Source organism: Pollicipes pollicipes, unplaced genomic scaffold, assembly GCF_011947565.3.
Source record: "Pollicipes pollicipes isolate AB1234 unplaced genomic scaffold, Ppol_2.1 Scaffold_3087;HRSCAF=3621_pilon_pilon_pilon, whole genome shotgun sequence".
NCBI lineage: Eukaryota > Metazoa > Arthropoda > Thecostraca > Pollicipedomorpha > Pollicipedidae > Pollicipes > Pollicipes pollicipes.
The window spans coordinates 967,317-982,265 of record NW_023596225.1 but is presented as its reverse complement, the minus strand read 5'-3'; the positions used below and the strand labels follow the sequence as shown (position 1 = coordinate 982,265).

The 14,949-nt window shown below is 47.9% G+C and overlaps 1 protein-coding gene across 2 annotated transcripts in view; it reads left to right on the top strand.

Moving 5' to 3' along the window:
- Positions 1–6,273: 6,273 nt before the first annotated feature.
- LOC119089469 (aquaporin AQPAe.a) overlaps positions 6,274–14,949 on the top strand; it is a 36,802-nt gene continuing 28,126 nt past the window's right edge. Inside the window, exons 1-2 of one of the 2 annotated variants that reach the window (XM_037212179.1) lie at positions 6,274–6,618; positions 12,315–12,547. In XM_037212179.1, the coding sequence (XP_037068074.1) occupies positions 12,332–12,547 (216 nt within the window). In that variant the 5' untranslated portion in view covers positions 6,274–6,618; positions 12,315–12,331. The remainder of the gene's footprint in view (positions 6,619–12,314; positions 12,548–14,949) is intronic. The other variant, XM_037212180.1, reaches the window with a different exon arrangement.

Below are 14,949 nucleotides of genomic sequence, written 5' to 3'. Positions count from 1 at the left end.
GCCAACACGCTCGGCGTAGTTACCCTTGCACAACAGACGGTGGATACGACCGACCGGGAGCTGGAGTCCCGCCCGCTAGGAGCGAGCCTTGGACTTGCCCTTCACCTGGCCGCCCTTGCCGCGTCCGGACAGGATTGCTGTACAGTGCAGATGACTGGCTGGCGAGCACGGCGCACCTCAGTGTTATTGGCTCACGCTGGCACCGACCGGCCGGACGGCGCCGCGCCACTGATCGCCGCCCGGCGAGACGCGCGCCACCGACGGGCCACACTGGCGAGCGCCAGTCGCGCGGGCACGGGCATAAAAGGAAAATTCGAACGTGTCACGGTACAAACTGCTGCTCTCGGGGAGGCAAGCATTCCGTCAAAGACGAATGGAAATGCGTCAAGAAGGCCGGCAAGGCCCAAAAGAACATTATTTGTGTGCATATATATATATATATATATATATATATATATATATATATATATATATATATGTATATATATATGCTCAACATTTCGAGTTGTGCTCATCTTTAAGAGTTCCTCTCTTGAGGAAGAGTATAGCACAGCAGATGGGCGCTTCTGCCTGAGTAATGTTTCTTGATAGGCGCCTCGTAGTTTCCGAAAACATCATATAACCATTTTTAATTTTGTCTCAGTTCAAAGACAGTTGATTTGCTGGAGTGAAAAACACTACTAGTCCACAGTGCCTCCCTGTCAAGGTGGATACTGCACGAGCCCACAAGTGGCGCCATTTCGAGGCCGCTCCAGGAGGCTACGGCAAGGCAGCGATTTGGATTACCTGCTCATGGGCTCCCCCCGGAAGTACCATACCAGGTGGTTACTATCTTGCAAGAAGGCATGACATAACGGGTCAGGCTGGAAGAGAGACTGAAATATCAACTAGTGGTCCATCACGATCGACTTAAGCCACGTCATCGATGGCAAGGAGAAGAAAGGTCAACTGAACTGAAGAAAGGTGACCGTAGGGATACGTCCAACAGGGATGAAGCAGTTGGAGAAAAGGATGAAGACGTAAGAATGAGGACAGTTGAGGACGTGATGAATGGCGGTTCATTGACTGAAAGTTCAGGATTCCTGAGAGAGGACGCGAACACAGTCATGGGAATCGCGGACGATGACGTAGAAGATACTGAGCAGGGAACCGGGAATCGGGGGCAACGTAAAATCAAGATGCAGCAGCCGAGGCTGGGATTATCGGCTCAGGATGTAGAAATGCTAATACAGGGCTAGACGAAACTCAGATAGGATCCACTACCATTGGGACCGAAGGAACTACTGAAGCAGAAGCGCATCCTCATCGGAGAGCAAGTGAACAGCGTCAACCGGCCTCAGTTAGACTTGATTTATGACAGTCTGAAGAAGTTCTCAAGTTTTGGTTTTGCTTGCTGTCCAGCAAGACTGTTAGTCTGCTTTTTGTTACACTGACCGGTGGTGGGGGCCCACATCCACTATGTCCTAAGTTATCGAGCGTCATGCTCGGCTCACGCAATTGCCAGAGGTTATGTTGCAGTTTGGGATGGGAGGAAAGTGACGTGTTGCATGTACGTGCCTTGGTGATTGTGCACGTGCTGTTGGTGTCGCATGCTGTCTTGGTTCGCACGGTGGTCGCCTGCTGCGTGCTGTCGTGGACGCTCTCGTTTACGCATGCTGCATGCCCTTGTGCCCTCCCAAGGCAGCGCGTTGTGTATGGCCAGTTGTCAGACAATGAGTCCTTTACTTGTGTTAAGGAATGAGTGCCTAACCTAATTAGACCGGGTACTATTTTCTGAATAAACTACAGTTTTTGGCAGCCGTCACAGCATGTACTGGCTGCTGAATGTCATTGCAACATAAGTTGTAGTCGGCTTTTCGTTACTTATGTAACCGTGTATTGCGGGTACATCCTCTTGGTGCTGAAAGTAATGGATGGGGATGTGTGTAGGTTAATGGATGATTGGCGTGATTGGCGTATTGAAGGGAACATTGAGATGCATGCCGTTCTATGAAAGTTTGACGCATTTACATCTTTGTTAACAAATCCCTATAATTCAGAAATCAGAGTATACCTGTAAATATAGCATCGCATTACGCTGGTAAGCAAAAGCAGACTGAAGACTTGCACTGTTACGCGTCATAAGGGTAATTTCACCCGTGTAATGCGCTGTTTTTAACTCGCGTTTAACTCGCGTTTTTTTTCTCAAAATACCGTCTAAACAACGCGGCACAGCCATGTTGAACTTTTATGCTCATAGCCGATGAAATTGTTGTCCTTTGGATACAAAGATAAGACGTTAGTTTTCGAAGTTGTTGACCTATCGTAGGTAGTAATCTATGCCCCTCATAGAAGGCATTTCTAAGGCTATCATTCAACCGGATGCGACATCGGAGTGTTGAACGAAACACTTATCTTTGAAACAGTTTCTTTGACACTAAGACAAGAAAACTCAGGAATGCAACTTATTCTATTGGCTTTGGGTCAGGTATGAAGATCAGTTCAAGGTCTAAATCAAGCTTGCTTTTCTACTGGAGACGTTACTTTTGGGGGGAGGGGTGATCTTTGACGCTCATTTTTGATTTGCTGGTCCCAGAGAGCTAAAAATGTGTTATCTGAAAGTAATTAAGGTCAAAAGAGGTCACTTACCTAGAATAACCGATCAATTTTGGGGGTTAGGAACAAAACACCTCGTGCAATCCTTGCTGTTCATTGAAATTAGGAAATAGCGCTATCTCGCAGGTTGCGGTCACTATGAATTTTGGAGGATAAATAATGTCGCTGACATTAAATGATCACTAGTGACCTTTTGCTTAGTAGAGGTAACTATTTTCAAGGTAGAAACAGTGTTATTCACCAACGCCGTCGCCTGTCTCACCAAACTCCCAGCCTGCCAACCTACCCCACCGACCCGAGCGCCGTCTGCTTTACTAACACTTTTGTCCACTGCACAGGCGCCTGCCAGCCTGCCAACCTACCCCACCGACCCGAGTGCTGTCTGCTTTACTGGCACCACTGTCCACTGCACCGGCGCCGCTTTCAACGTGCAGGCCCTGTCGCCCGTTTGCTGATCCTGCTGTTTGTTTTACTGACCTTATCCATTGTTGTACTGACGTCGTCGTCCTCTCTAAAAAGTCTACCACCCACTGCACCGATTCTACCGTCTGCCGACGCGCCCCTTCCGCAGCGTTCCAAAATTAATTTAGTTGGATGTCAGGGACCTCACCATAAAAACATACTTGAGACTTCTGGCTTCTCAGCGGTCTCTGCACCCTTAGCATTTTGTTGGCCGTTGGCCTTTGATTGCCGCCCCTGACATTCTGACCTGCCCGCCCAACTTGTCAGCCCCGAGGCACCTATACGCTGGATTGACTTCTATTCGGCTCGATGCTGATTGGCTGACCTTGAGCCAGGGGACGAGCAACAAACAATGAACACCAAATGGGGGAAGGAGCAATAGCATGGAAAATATCGACGTGCTGCTGCCGTGCGCTCTTGGCTTGGCTTGTGCACCTAGCGACATCTCGTAGACGATGACGTAATTAGTGATTGCGGCGACCGTGGCCGGCCAGGTCGCAGCCCATCCGGTGGCGCGGTAGAATACGGCCTCACGGGCACTGGCTCGGAGGTGATCGAGATGTTGAAGTTGAGGCGCCGAGCTAGGCGCAGTGTCCCTAGACAGATGCTAAGTTGAAACGCACCAATACAGAGACTGCTTGCATTCATTGTTGTTACGCGCTCACCGCGGAACAAAACGATAAGAGCTTAAGGTTGCGATGCTTGCCGCCGAAGTGGCCGAATAATGCTACACTTCCCTTCTATCTGTTGTATGAATCCCACACCGCCCTCTGCGTCGACCCTGCCGTCTTTTGCACGGATCGCAATGTCTGCTGCAGTGACCCCGCGGCCTTCTTGTCCGACTCTGCCGTCTTCTATATGGACTGTCCCTCTTTCGTCTGCTGTACCGACCCTGCGACTTGTTGCCAAAAGCTGTCGGCTCGGCAAAACAGCTTCCGCTTTCTGCTGTGCCGACTCGGCCAACGAGAATGCCTGAAAGCTGCTGTTCGATCACCGGGTGAAACTGGGGGATAACTACCCGTTGGCATAGGGATCCCGCACGATAACTACTCGTTGACATAGGAGACTGGGTGATAACTACCCGTTGACATAGGGATCTGGGTGATAACTACCCGTTGACATAGGGATCTGGTTGATAACTACCCGTTGACATGTGGATCTCGCACGATAACCACTCGTTGACATAGGGGTCTGGGTGATAACTACCCGTTGACATAGGGACGGCTGGGTGATAATTACCCGTTGACGTGGGGATCTCGCACGATACTGTATGCTGGTGTGTTGTGTACAGACGAGCTAAGTTGTCCGCGCTGATCATGTACGGAATTTTTGCAGGAGATGGTATTGCGCAATCACGCGGACGTGAGCGGCACTGGTTCGGCTAATACCAGACCGGACCACGACCTGCTTCATCTCCTCGGTCGGAGACGGGCATTCTTAGTGAGCAGAATGTAACGCATTGTCGTGGGAAAAGTGAAAAATAAAAGTCATCCAAAAGGAGAAGGGCTGTGAAGGCGGAGCAAAATTCCTGCGTAAATTTTAGCGTTTCTCAACCAGGTGGGCCATCGGACGCACACCACCTTGTTTGTTTTTTTTTCTCAGTGTAACTTGTCCGCGCGTTGCGCGCATTGGCGGTGGCGGTGCAGGTGTTTTGCATGTGATGGCCCTTACCATCAATAATCACACAGCAATTGCCCAGGGTGTCACGCTTGGGGGCGGTAAAAATTGGTTTCACATCATATATCGCCGAAAACGTAACACGATTGGGGCGCAATTTAAACCAAGGTGTGCCCGACGCGCCAACTGGTAACACACACACACACACACACCACAACACACACACACACACACACACACACACACACACACACACACAACACACACACACAGCACCACACACACACACACCACAACACACACACACACACAACCAACCACACACACACACACACACCACACAACACAAACACACACCACAACACACACACACACACACACACAACACACACACCACACACACACCACACACACACACAAACACACACACCACCACACACACACACACACAACACCCACACACACACACACACAACACACAACACACACAACACACAACACACACACACACACACACACACAAACACACACACCACACACACACACACACACACACACCCACAACACACACACACACACACACACACACCACACACACCACACACACACACACAAAACATCAACACACACACCAACACACACAAACACAACACACACACACACACACACACAACACACATCACACAACACACACCACACACACACACAACACACACACACACACACACAACACACACACACACACCACACACCACACACACACACCACACACACACACACACACACACACACCACACACACACACACACACACACACACAAACACACACACACACACACACCACACACACACACACACCACACACACACACACACACACACACCACACACACACACCACCACCACACACACACACACACACACACACGAAGGAGCTTTTATGTATCTAATGCTGGTACAATTCTAGAAAAATGTCATACTGTCGTTACCAGTAGCATAGCAAATATTTTTCAAGTCTTCGATCTGGTCAGTATTATCCAAAACTTGGTCAGGTTGCAATTTTTTAAAGCGTTCTTCAATATATCCATGTTGCGCTTGCCTGTGTTTCCTTTAGACAGCGTAAACCATCCCAGCCGGAAAGGCTTCCTAAGCGGGGCGGGGCGGGGATAACATGCCATACGGGTGGTGTCAGGTGTCAGGCCTGTAGTCCCCCATGACCCGCTACATTGATAATCATAGCATTTAGTCTCATTCCATCAACATTAAATTAACATTTCTGGAGCACTTTCAAAATCGCGCCGAGTCACGACACAGGAACTGTTTGCAACTCAAAATGTTGCGAATTAATGCTGCTGCTGATCTTTACCCAGGTATCCTCTCATGATGTTGGAAATTGTCCAGCTGCAGCTGCCAGCATTATTTGATGGGTGGGCCAATCATCTCAACCACTAAAACTTATTGGTCCTTCGCGGTCGGTACATTCTGTTTGCCAAACAGGTAAGACTCACTCGGCCTCGCTCGTAATATACACTGGGATTTTGCTAGGGCGGTTGAAAACCCAGTGTTGAAAGTCATTTTCATACGACACTTATTTTACGGGTTTCAGTTACATTTTGTCACGTGCTTACGACGAGAATCAAGCTTTGTGGAGAAATTCTAAGAAGCATAGCATGAGTTTATAGAAAGCGGTGCCGAACGATTCATCCACCGTGCCGTACATCAGATGATCTGCCATTTTGAAGCTTCGGCTTATTTTGATGCCTGTCATATTTGTGCCTCGCATGTTAGCATCTTTTCTTCCCAGCAATCTCATTTCAATACAGGCTGGTTATCCAGCTCGTGGGTTAACTTCTTGTTGAGTAAGCGGCAAGATTTAAAAAAGCTTGGCGAACGACAAGATTTGTTAGATAAGATTGTAGCGAAAACAGCTCGTCTGTGCCATCAGGTAATTTTTCACAGGTCTGCTCCCAGGTAAAGAAAGTGCTCATTGTCCTCTTTGAAATCTCTGTTGTATACCGCCCAGCTTGGTGCTTAGAATCTCGGCAGCTGTGTTGACAGCACTTTTTAGTTTTGGTGGACAATTTTAAAATGCAATGCAAAATGTTATATTCATTGCGTTATGATTGCTCATTGAGTGAGATAGTCAGTTGTACTTCGCCCTCAGACGCCCGATGAGGGGAGTCAGTTTATTGTGTAATTTGTGTCCTAGATCATTGTTATGAGATATATTGATTTCATTTGTTTTATACTGTAGGCTAGCGTGATTTTTTTTAAACGCCATGAAATCAGGTTGTCCAACGTCAAAATGTGTCAAATATCTGAAAATGGAACTATCTTTGAGATGATGCTTAATTTTAGTGACCTGGTTTAACATATCTTACATAACACAAAGAACAGTTTATGTTCCTTGAGCGATGCTAACGTTACTGACGTTATCTAGCGTCGCTTATTTCATTTCGTGTGGCTTTAATTTCGTGAGATTATGAGGTGGAGCCTATGCAAACTAGGTCAGATTCACTGAGCCTAGTGTCACATGTCACAAGCCGCACTCATGTCACCATACTTTTGATGCACGATTTAATCTGTCAAGAGCCACCCAACGTCGTTTTCTGTGCTAGGAGCTACCCAATTTCTGTCACCAACGGACTTTTATTAGTTCTCGCCCAGTGTAATGTGTTTAGTGGAAATTTCGAACATAAATCTCGTCTTATACAGGACGTCTTAATCACGTCTTATGCAGGACGTTGAATATGGTCCGAATTATGACGGGAAATAAGACTGTAAATCGAGTATTCTTAGAAAAGCGCCATAATCGAGTAGGTGAATGCAAGTAAATGATATAAAATACCGGAGAAATTTTTAAAAAACAATGAGAAAGGGCCAAAACGCGCGTACATAACGATATTTGAGCTTTGCAAATGTCGCACCGATTAGTAAGACACATCTCGAAAATTGTAAGTACTATAAGTGAGTGAAACTGTCCGCTTCAGTGGTAATTTCACACGGCCAGCTTGGCAACCATCCTGATGTTATGTAACGGTTGGATGACGCAATTAAATGACAGTCATGACACCGGCGAATTTAGAAGCACATTTACTTTATGATAAAATATCCGTTTCTGGAGCAGTCCTTTGCACTTAAAAGAATACCAACAGTTAGTGAGCTCATTCCATCATGTACGATCCTTGTCTCAAAACCATCAAGTGCGGAATTCCTTTCACAGAAAATGTTCCACAGCCAGGGACGTAACCAAATTTTTCTTAAAGTTCCACAAAAAATATTGAATGACCCCTGAATTGAAAGCCAGTGCAGACCGAAACGAAGTAAAAAATGTGTATTCATCTCTGACCCTCGTATGCCTGGGGAAGTTCATCCTTGCGTTAGAGGCCAGAAGCGAAAATAAGTTAAGATAGTTTTAAGCGTGCGCGCGTAAAGCGTAAGAGAAAAAAACACCAATGCCCGTCGTTGTAATCATTGTGCTCCATGGGCCACATGCAGTGAGAGTAGATGAGATTTCTAGGGCAATGTTCAGCAATCCTTCACAAGAGAAGGTTGCACCCAAAAGATCATAGCGAAGTTTTAAACGGCAGCAACTGTCGAATCGTGTGATCGTGACTCAAGATGCTCAGGGTGGTATACACCCGGCTGTAAGCAGAGCTCAAGCCCAACGTACAAAAAGTGAGGCGTCTGACCGACCAACCAGCACGTATCAATGCGCAAAATGGGATAAATCTGTCAGCTAGTCGCGGTTTTCAGCTCGCAAAGATCGGCACACACTCCAGTCTCCACGGTTTCTCCGATCCCAAATTCCTTCACAAAAACCTCGTCCAACTGGTTTGTTACGCCCTAGATCTGATCTGCCCAGTTGGATCCGAGGATGCCCGCAAGAGTGATGGAGAGAATGGCCGCAAAGCCCGTCGTCTCCGTGTCGTGGGCGATAGGCCAGTTGGTCCAAAATAACCGTCAATATTAGACTTACGGTGCCGCAAGACAGCGAACACGTCATTCTTCTGAGACCTGGACATGTCAACATCCGACAAGTCCACCGCACTTATCTAGCAGTGTTTAGGATAGGTTTCACAAGAATGGAGCCGTCAGAGGCACACGAATAAATAAAACCAGTGAGGAGCACTTGAGTGCACGTTGGCATAGACAAGGAGTTCAAAATCGCCCACGGACACTGTTTCGGCTAATACGGTCCTTACCAAGCTGTTAGTGGTCGGCACTGTACACTCTTGACGGCAGGCAAGAGATACAGTGTCTAGTAGCCGGCACTGTACACTCCTGACGGCAGGCAAGAGATACAGTGTCTAGTAGCCGGCACTGTACACTCCTGACGGCAGGCAGGAGATGCAGTGTCTAGTGGCCGGCACTGTACACTCCTGACGGCAGGCAGGAGATGCAGTGTCTAGTAGCCGGCACTGTACACTCCTGACGGCAGGCAGGAGATACAGTGTCTAGTAGCCGGCACTGTACACTCCTGACGGCAGGCAGGAGATACAGTGTCTAGTAGCCGGCACTGTACACTCCTGACGGCAGGCAGGAGATACAGTGTCTAGTAGCCGGCACTGTACACTCCTGACGGCAGGCAGGAGATACAGTGTCTAGTAGCCGGCATTGTACACTCCTGACGGCAGGCAGGAGATGCAGTGTCTAGTAGCCGGCACTGTACACTCCTGACGGCAGGCAGGAGATGCAGTGTCTAGCAGCGGAGGCGTCTGAAGAAGCAGTCCGAGCACGCGTCCTCACAGCGTCGAACCAGCTGGATCGGCGGGACATGCTCTAAGGAGACTGAGAGGCGGACTGGCAAACATAGGTGGTCGGAAACAAGCGCAGCACATGGCAGGCAGCACATGGCAGCAGACACAAGCAGCGCGCACCGGCAGTCAAGGTCGCGCGGTGCTACGGGTGGACACCGGCCAGACAGCACCACGCACACACACACATACGGGCGCACGCACGCACGCACGCAAAATTCCGCGTCTGTGAACGCATGCACACATGCATGTACGCCAGCTTCAGGACACGCAAAAACGGTAGACCCAACACAAGGGCAGCCACTAGCCACGTAACAAGCAGGAGCTCGGGGGGGGGGACCTGCAAATCCAGCTATGCACCGACCATAGACTGTCATAAGGCACCTGCCAACCCAGCGATGCATCAAGCGCGGCATTGCGCAATCAGACACATGCGAGCCGTAGCATCAAGTTTGGGTGATGGAATACGCACATCAAGGACAGGCCTTGAGCGTGGTCCGTCACGAGCAATGCAAGCTACAGTGCGAAGGAGGGATGATAGTCCCGCTGCTAGCGCATGAAGCCCTGCCGATTCCTGTGCTACGCGGTGAGCCCGTGCCGACCGCACATGTCCGCCATCCCACAGTCACGCGGCTCACAAGAGCGGTTACGTGACTGTGCTCTAGTGCTGCAGTGCTGCATCGGTGCGGAAAGGTGAAGGTGACGTGATCGCTCCCAAGCTCCCAAAAAAGCCGCATCGCAAGCAACCAAGCAGAATGGGTAAATGCAGAGGAATGTGGTATCTCGGCACGCTTCAATCGGCTAAGGAGAAAATTATTCCGCCACGGATCAGGAGGTGAACCTGTTATTGCACTCTGGGCACTCTTCAAACAAAGTTATTTACTACCTAGGCCACACACTAGACGCAACATGCGTCTGCCAAGTTTTTGTAAATGATGAAGGCTGGACTAGAAGTGACAGACTCGCAATGAGTTAGCATGCATCAAACACAGATGAACAAGCTTGCGCATGTGCCAGCGGCAATGCGGCATTGCCCGGGTCCCACGTTACGCGTGTTTATTGCTTTGCCTGGAGTGATCAGAGTTTTAAGTCAGCACCAAATTGCTTTCCATAATTTGCGCTAAGCACCGAAACCGAAATGCACCGAAATGCTTTTGAACCATAAACAGAAGTTAAAACAAAACAGTTAAGACAGTTAAAGTTAAAACACACGGTAAGTAGACAAACTTTTATGAAGTTCTGGGAATATTTTTGGGGGGCCAAAACATACTCTCAGAGTATTTGGGCGTCATGGTCCCTTGCCCCCCACCCCCCCCCAGGATCCCCCTATGAATACCATAGGTGAAAAATATCACTCATTGTGCCTTCAGGAGGTCCAAGTGACCAAAAACTTAAGATTGTTTTGATACTCGAATTTAATGCGTCTTAAGGATAACGCTAGGCAGTATCTTCTTACAAACGATAGGTTGATCGAAATTATGTTTGGTCGGTGATCTCCTCTGACCTTTATGGAGTGCAAATCAGATGTCCGTTGATATTCCTGTAATCAAGAAACTCGAAATGAGCATCAATAACTACCTCATAACGAAAACACTCCCCCAGTGAAAAACAATTTAATCGTGACTTCTGACTGATCTTAACACGCGCTTGGGTGGGGGGTCAAATTGCCCCCCCCCCCCCGAAGTTTTTTCAAGAATGGATTCCGAACTGCGCGGCGTAGCCGCGCCAAATTGTGCATAACTGCAAACATTGAATAGCGGATCGTCTGGCATCAAAAATTTAGATATACCTTGTAGGGTCGCTGACGTATGGCAGATCAAAGTCAGGTTATGGTCTCAGCGAAGTCCATTTCTAGGGAATCGTTCAATCTGATGCAACAACGGAGTGTTACACGAAGCCATACCTTTCTGGGATGATTTCTTGGGCAACACAACAGTTGAGTGAGCAAATTCAATTGACTGAAGGCCAAGTATGAAGGACGAACCCAACCTGTTTTCTTACTCTAGGGCTGGCCGTATGGGATAGATTCTGGTGCCCACTTCGAATTAATTGTTAGCAGGAACCGCATTATACATCTTCCATGAGCTTCTTATAGGTCAGAATAGGCCATTGACTTAAAATGACCCCGGTCAATCTTTGTTTTAGGAACATACTGCCTAGCGTAATCTTTATCGCTTAGTCAAATGCAAAACTCAAAGCAATCTTGTATGATTTTGGTCACGTTGACCTTCAAAAGGTCAAACAAGGTCACTGACCTTGAATGAGGCTGTGACCTTTTGCTTAGAAACGGTTGTCTAGGTTCTGGGGGCACTTTGGAGACCAGCCTAGAACTTGACCTTGTTTGACCTTTTTGACCCGATGATCATGACCTAGGAACCTGAAACTTTGACCTAAGTGAGTTCACGTACATGTCTGCACACTGTAAATTTAGCGTCTCTACCTTTTTTAGTTCCCGAGATCTCAGGGGGTCAAATTGACCCCCACCCCCACCCCCCCGAGCGAAGGGTATCCAGCCGGCCACCCGGCCGCGTGTTAATACCCAACCCGAGGTCAAGGGTGTAAGTTGTTTTCCTAGATTTAATGGGCGAATTATTTACGAAGGCATTTCAAATATTAAACCTTCGTTTAACACTCCGCCGTTGCATCAGATTAAACAACTCCCAGGCGTGGCCTTCGCTGACAGGCAACGCCTGACTTCGCACCGTACCCGGAACAGCACCTGGCGCTACTCTATATCACCACATCTCAGCGGGCCATAAGAAAACCGGCCAGAGCCGCGTCGAGGGATGAGACCGTCATCAGTTATAGTGACGTCACGACGAAGCGGGACGCGGCCGGTGCCTAGCCTGACGCCGCGTCCGCCGACACCAGTTCTGTCCGGCAGCTCGCCAAGCCAGCACCATGCCCGTCTGGAACACCGCTCGCGAGGGCCTCGGCCTGCAGGAGGTCACCCGCGGCTGCGACCTGTGGAAGGCGCTGCTGGCCGAGTTCATTGGCACGCTGTTCCTTGTGTTCCTGGGCTGCCTGAGCACCATCCCGTGGCCCGACGAAGGCTACCAGGCGTCCATGGTGCAGATCGCCATCGCGTTCGGCATCACCGTCGCCACCATGGCGCAGGTGAGATACGCCTGCAGTTCTTGTTCTCGCTGCGGCGATGCAAGGGGGTGCAGCGCAAACGCAGCGACAGCCCGGTTACGTTCAGCTGTGTGGTCACCAGGCGTCGGCATCGCGGTCCCGTCCGCTATCACCGTGGAACCGAACAAATCTGATATATATATATATATATATATATATATATATATATATCAGATGATCATTATGAGCCCGAACAGAGAGCAACGCATCATTCGTGCCTTGTTTTGCCATGGAATACGTTGACCGCCCAGTCGTCGCAGTTAGGAGAGCAAAGCTACCTTCCCTGAGAAGGCGCGGTGTTTGAACTCGCTTTGGAAAGCGTGCACACACAGATGCTCACAGCTGGTAATGTGAGCAACGATGCACCGAACATGTACAGCACTCTCGGTGGTTTTCTGCCATGGAATGTGCCTTTAATGTAAACTGGCAACACGTGTGCGCGGACGAAATGCGTGGGATGTGACTGTGAACCTGGACAGTGGTGTCGGACAGGCGAACCAAACGGGATGCTGGGAGACATCGGTTGCCTTCGAAAATAGAGCAGTCACAGGCGAACATAAGTCACCATTAATTGGATTCAAACAGTTAATACGCGCTCGGGGGGTCAAATTGACCCCCCCCCCCCCACCCCGAAGGTTTTTCCAGAATGGTTTCCGAGCGGCGCGGCGCAGCCGCGCCAAATTTTGCATGGCTGTAGACAGTTAAATAGCGGACCATTTGCCATCAAAAATTGAGATACACCTTGTAAGGTAACTGACCTATAGCAGGTCAAAATCAGGCCATGGTTTCCGTGGAGGCAATTTCTAGGGAATTGTTTCATCTGATGCAACAACCAAGTGTGAGGCGAAGCCACACATCTCTGAAATGCTTTCTTAGGCAACACAAATATTAAATGAGCAAATTGCGTTGAAATAAGTCCAGGTATAAAGATCAGACCAAGGTTAAAACCAGCCTGTTTTATTACTCTAGGGCTCGCTGTATGGGATTGATGTTGTTGTGCTCATTTCAAATTCATTGGTAGCAGGAACTGAATTATACATCTTCCGTAGACTTCTTAGAGCTTAAAATAGGTCACTGACCTAAAATGAAGCAGGTCAACATTTTGTTTTTAGAAACACACTGCCTAGCGTAATCTTGTCGCTTATTCAAAAGCTAGACTCAGAGCAGTTTTGTATGATTCCTGTCACCATGACCTTCAAAAGGTCAAAAAGGTCACCGGCCTTAAATCAAACTGTGACCTTTTGTTTAGAAACAGTTTTTTAGGTTCTAAGGGCACTTTGAGGACCAACCTGAAATTTGACTTTGTTTGACCTTATTTGACCAGAAGGTCATGACATAAAAACCTCAAACTTTGATATAAGTGATTTTACGTACAGGTCAACACACCCTGTAAATTTAGTGCCTCTAGCTCTCTTAGTTCCCGAGATCTCAGCGCGGTCAAATTGAACACCCCACCCGAGCGAAGGGCATCTAGCCGGCAGCCCGGGCGCGTGTTAAAGGGCATTATTTTCCCTTATGGTTGTGATCTGACAGTGGTATGTTCATCTGCCCTCGGAATGAAATGTGACATTACCATACTCGTGTCTATGCGTCTGTTTCTTGCAGTCTCGGTTTGTGTCGATTTATGACAATGAAAAGGCATTTCGATGTAAACAGAATTGTCAGACTGACAGGTCGTGTTGTCTAAGCCCATAGGTACCCATATATATTGGATAATGGGCTGGACTGGGTATATATTTTCGGAAAATTACAGGCATGCTTAAGGTTATGGGTAACACATTCATGAGATATGGGACAGATTCTTCATGAAATACCGTTCATTGTTATTGCTTGCGCCTGTAAAAGTCATAAAAAGTTCCATGTATCACTATTTCAATTATTAACTCAAAAGAGTAAGGTTTGGTGTAAGCGTTGAACCAGCGCTTGAAAAATGGAAACGGATGGGTAACGGGTGGGCACAGGTGATTGGGATGGTTAACAGGTGTGTATGGTCAAGTCCCATAGCTAGTGAATGCATTGTGTAAAGAAAATGTTACCCATAAAAGCCTGTTAGGCTTTTATGGGTAACAGTTAAGCAAGGGGTTCAAGTTTACAAACTGTCAGAGAGAGAGAGAGAGAGAGAGAGAGAGAGAGAGAGAGAGAGAGAGAGAGAGAGAGAGAGAGAGAGAGAGAGAGAGAGAGAGAGAGAGAGATATATATATATATATATATATATATTGGTGAGGCATATATATATATATATATATATATATATATTATTACCTCACCAATATATATATATATATATATATATATATATATAATATATATATATATATATAATATATATATAGAGAGAGAGAGAGAGAGAGAGAGAGAGAGAGGAGAGAGAGAGAGAGAGAGAG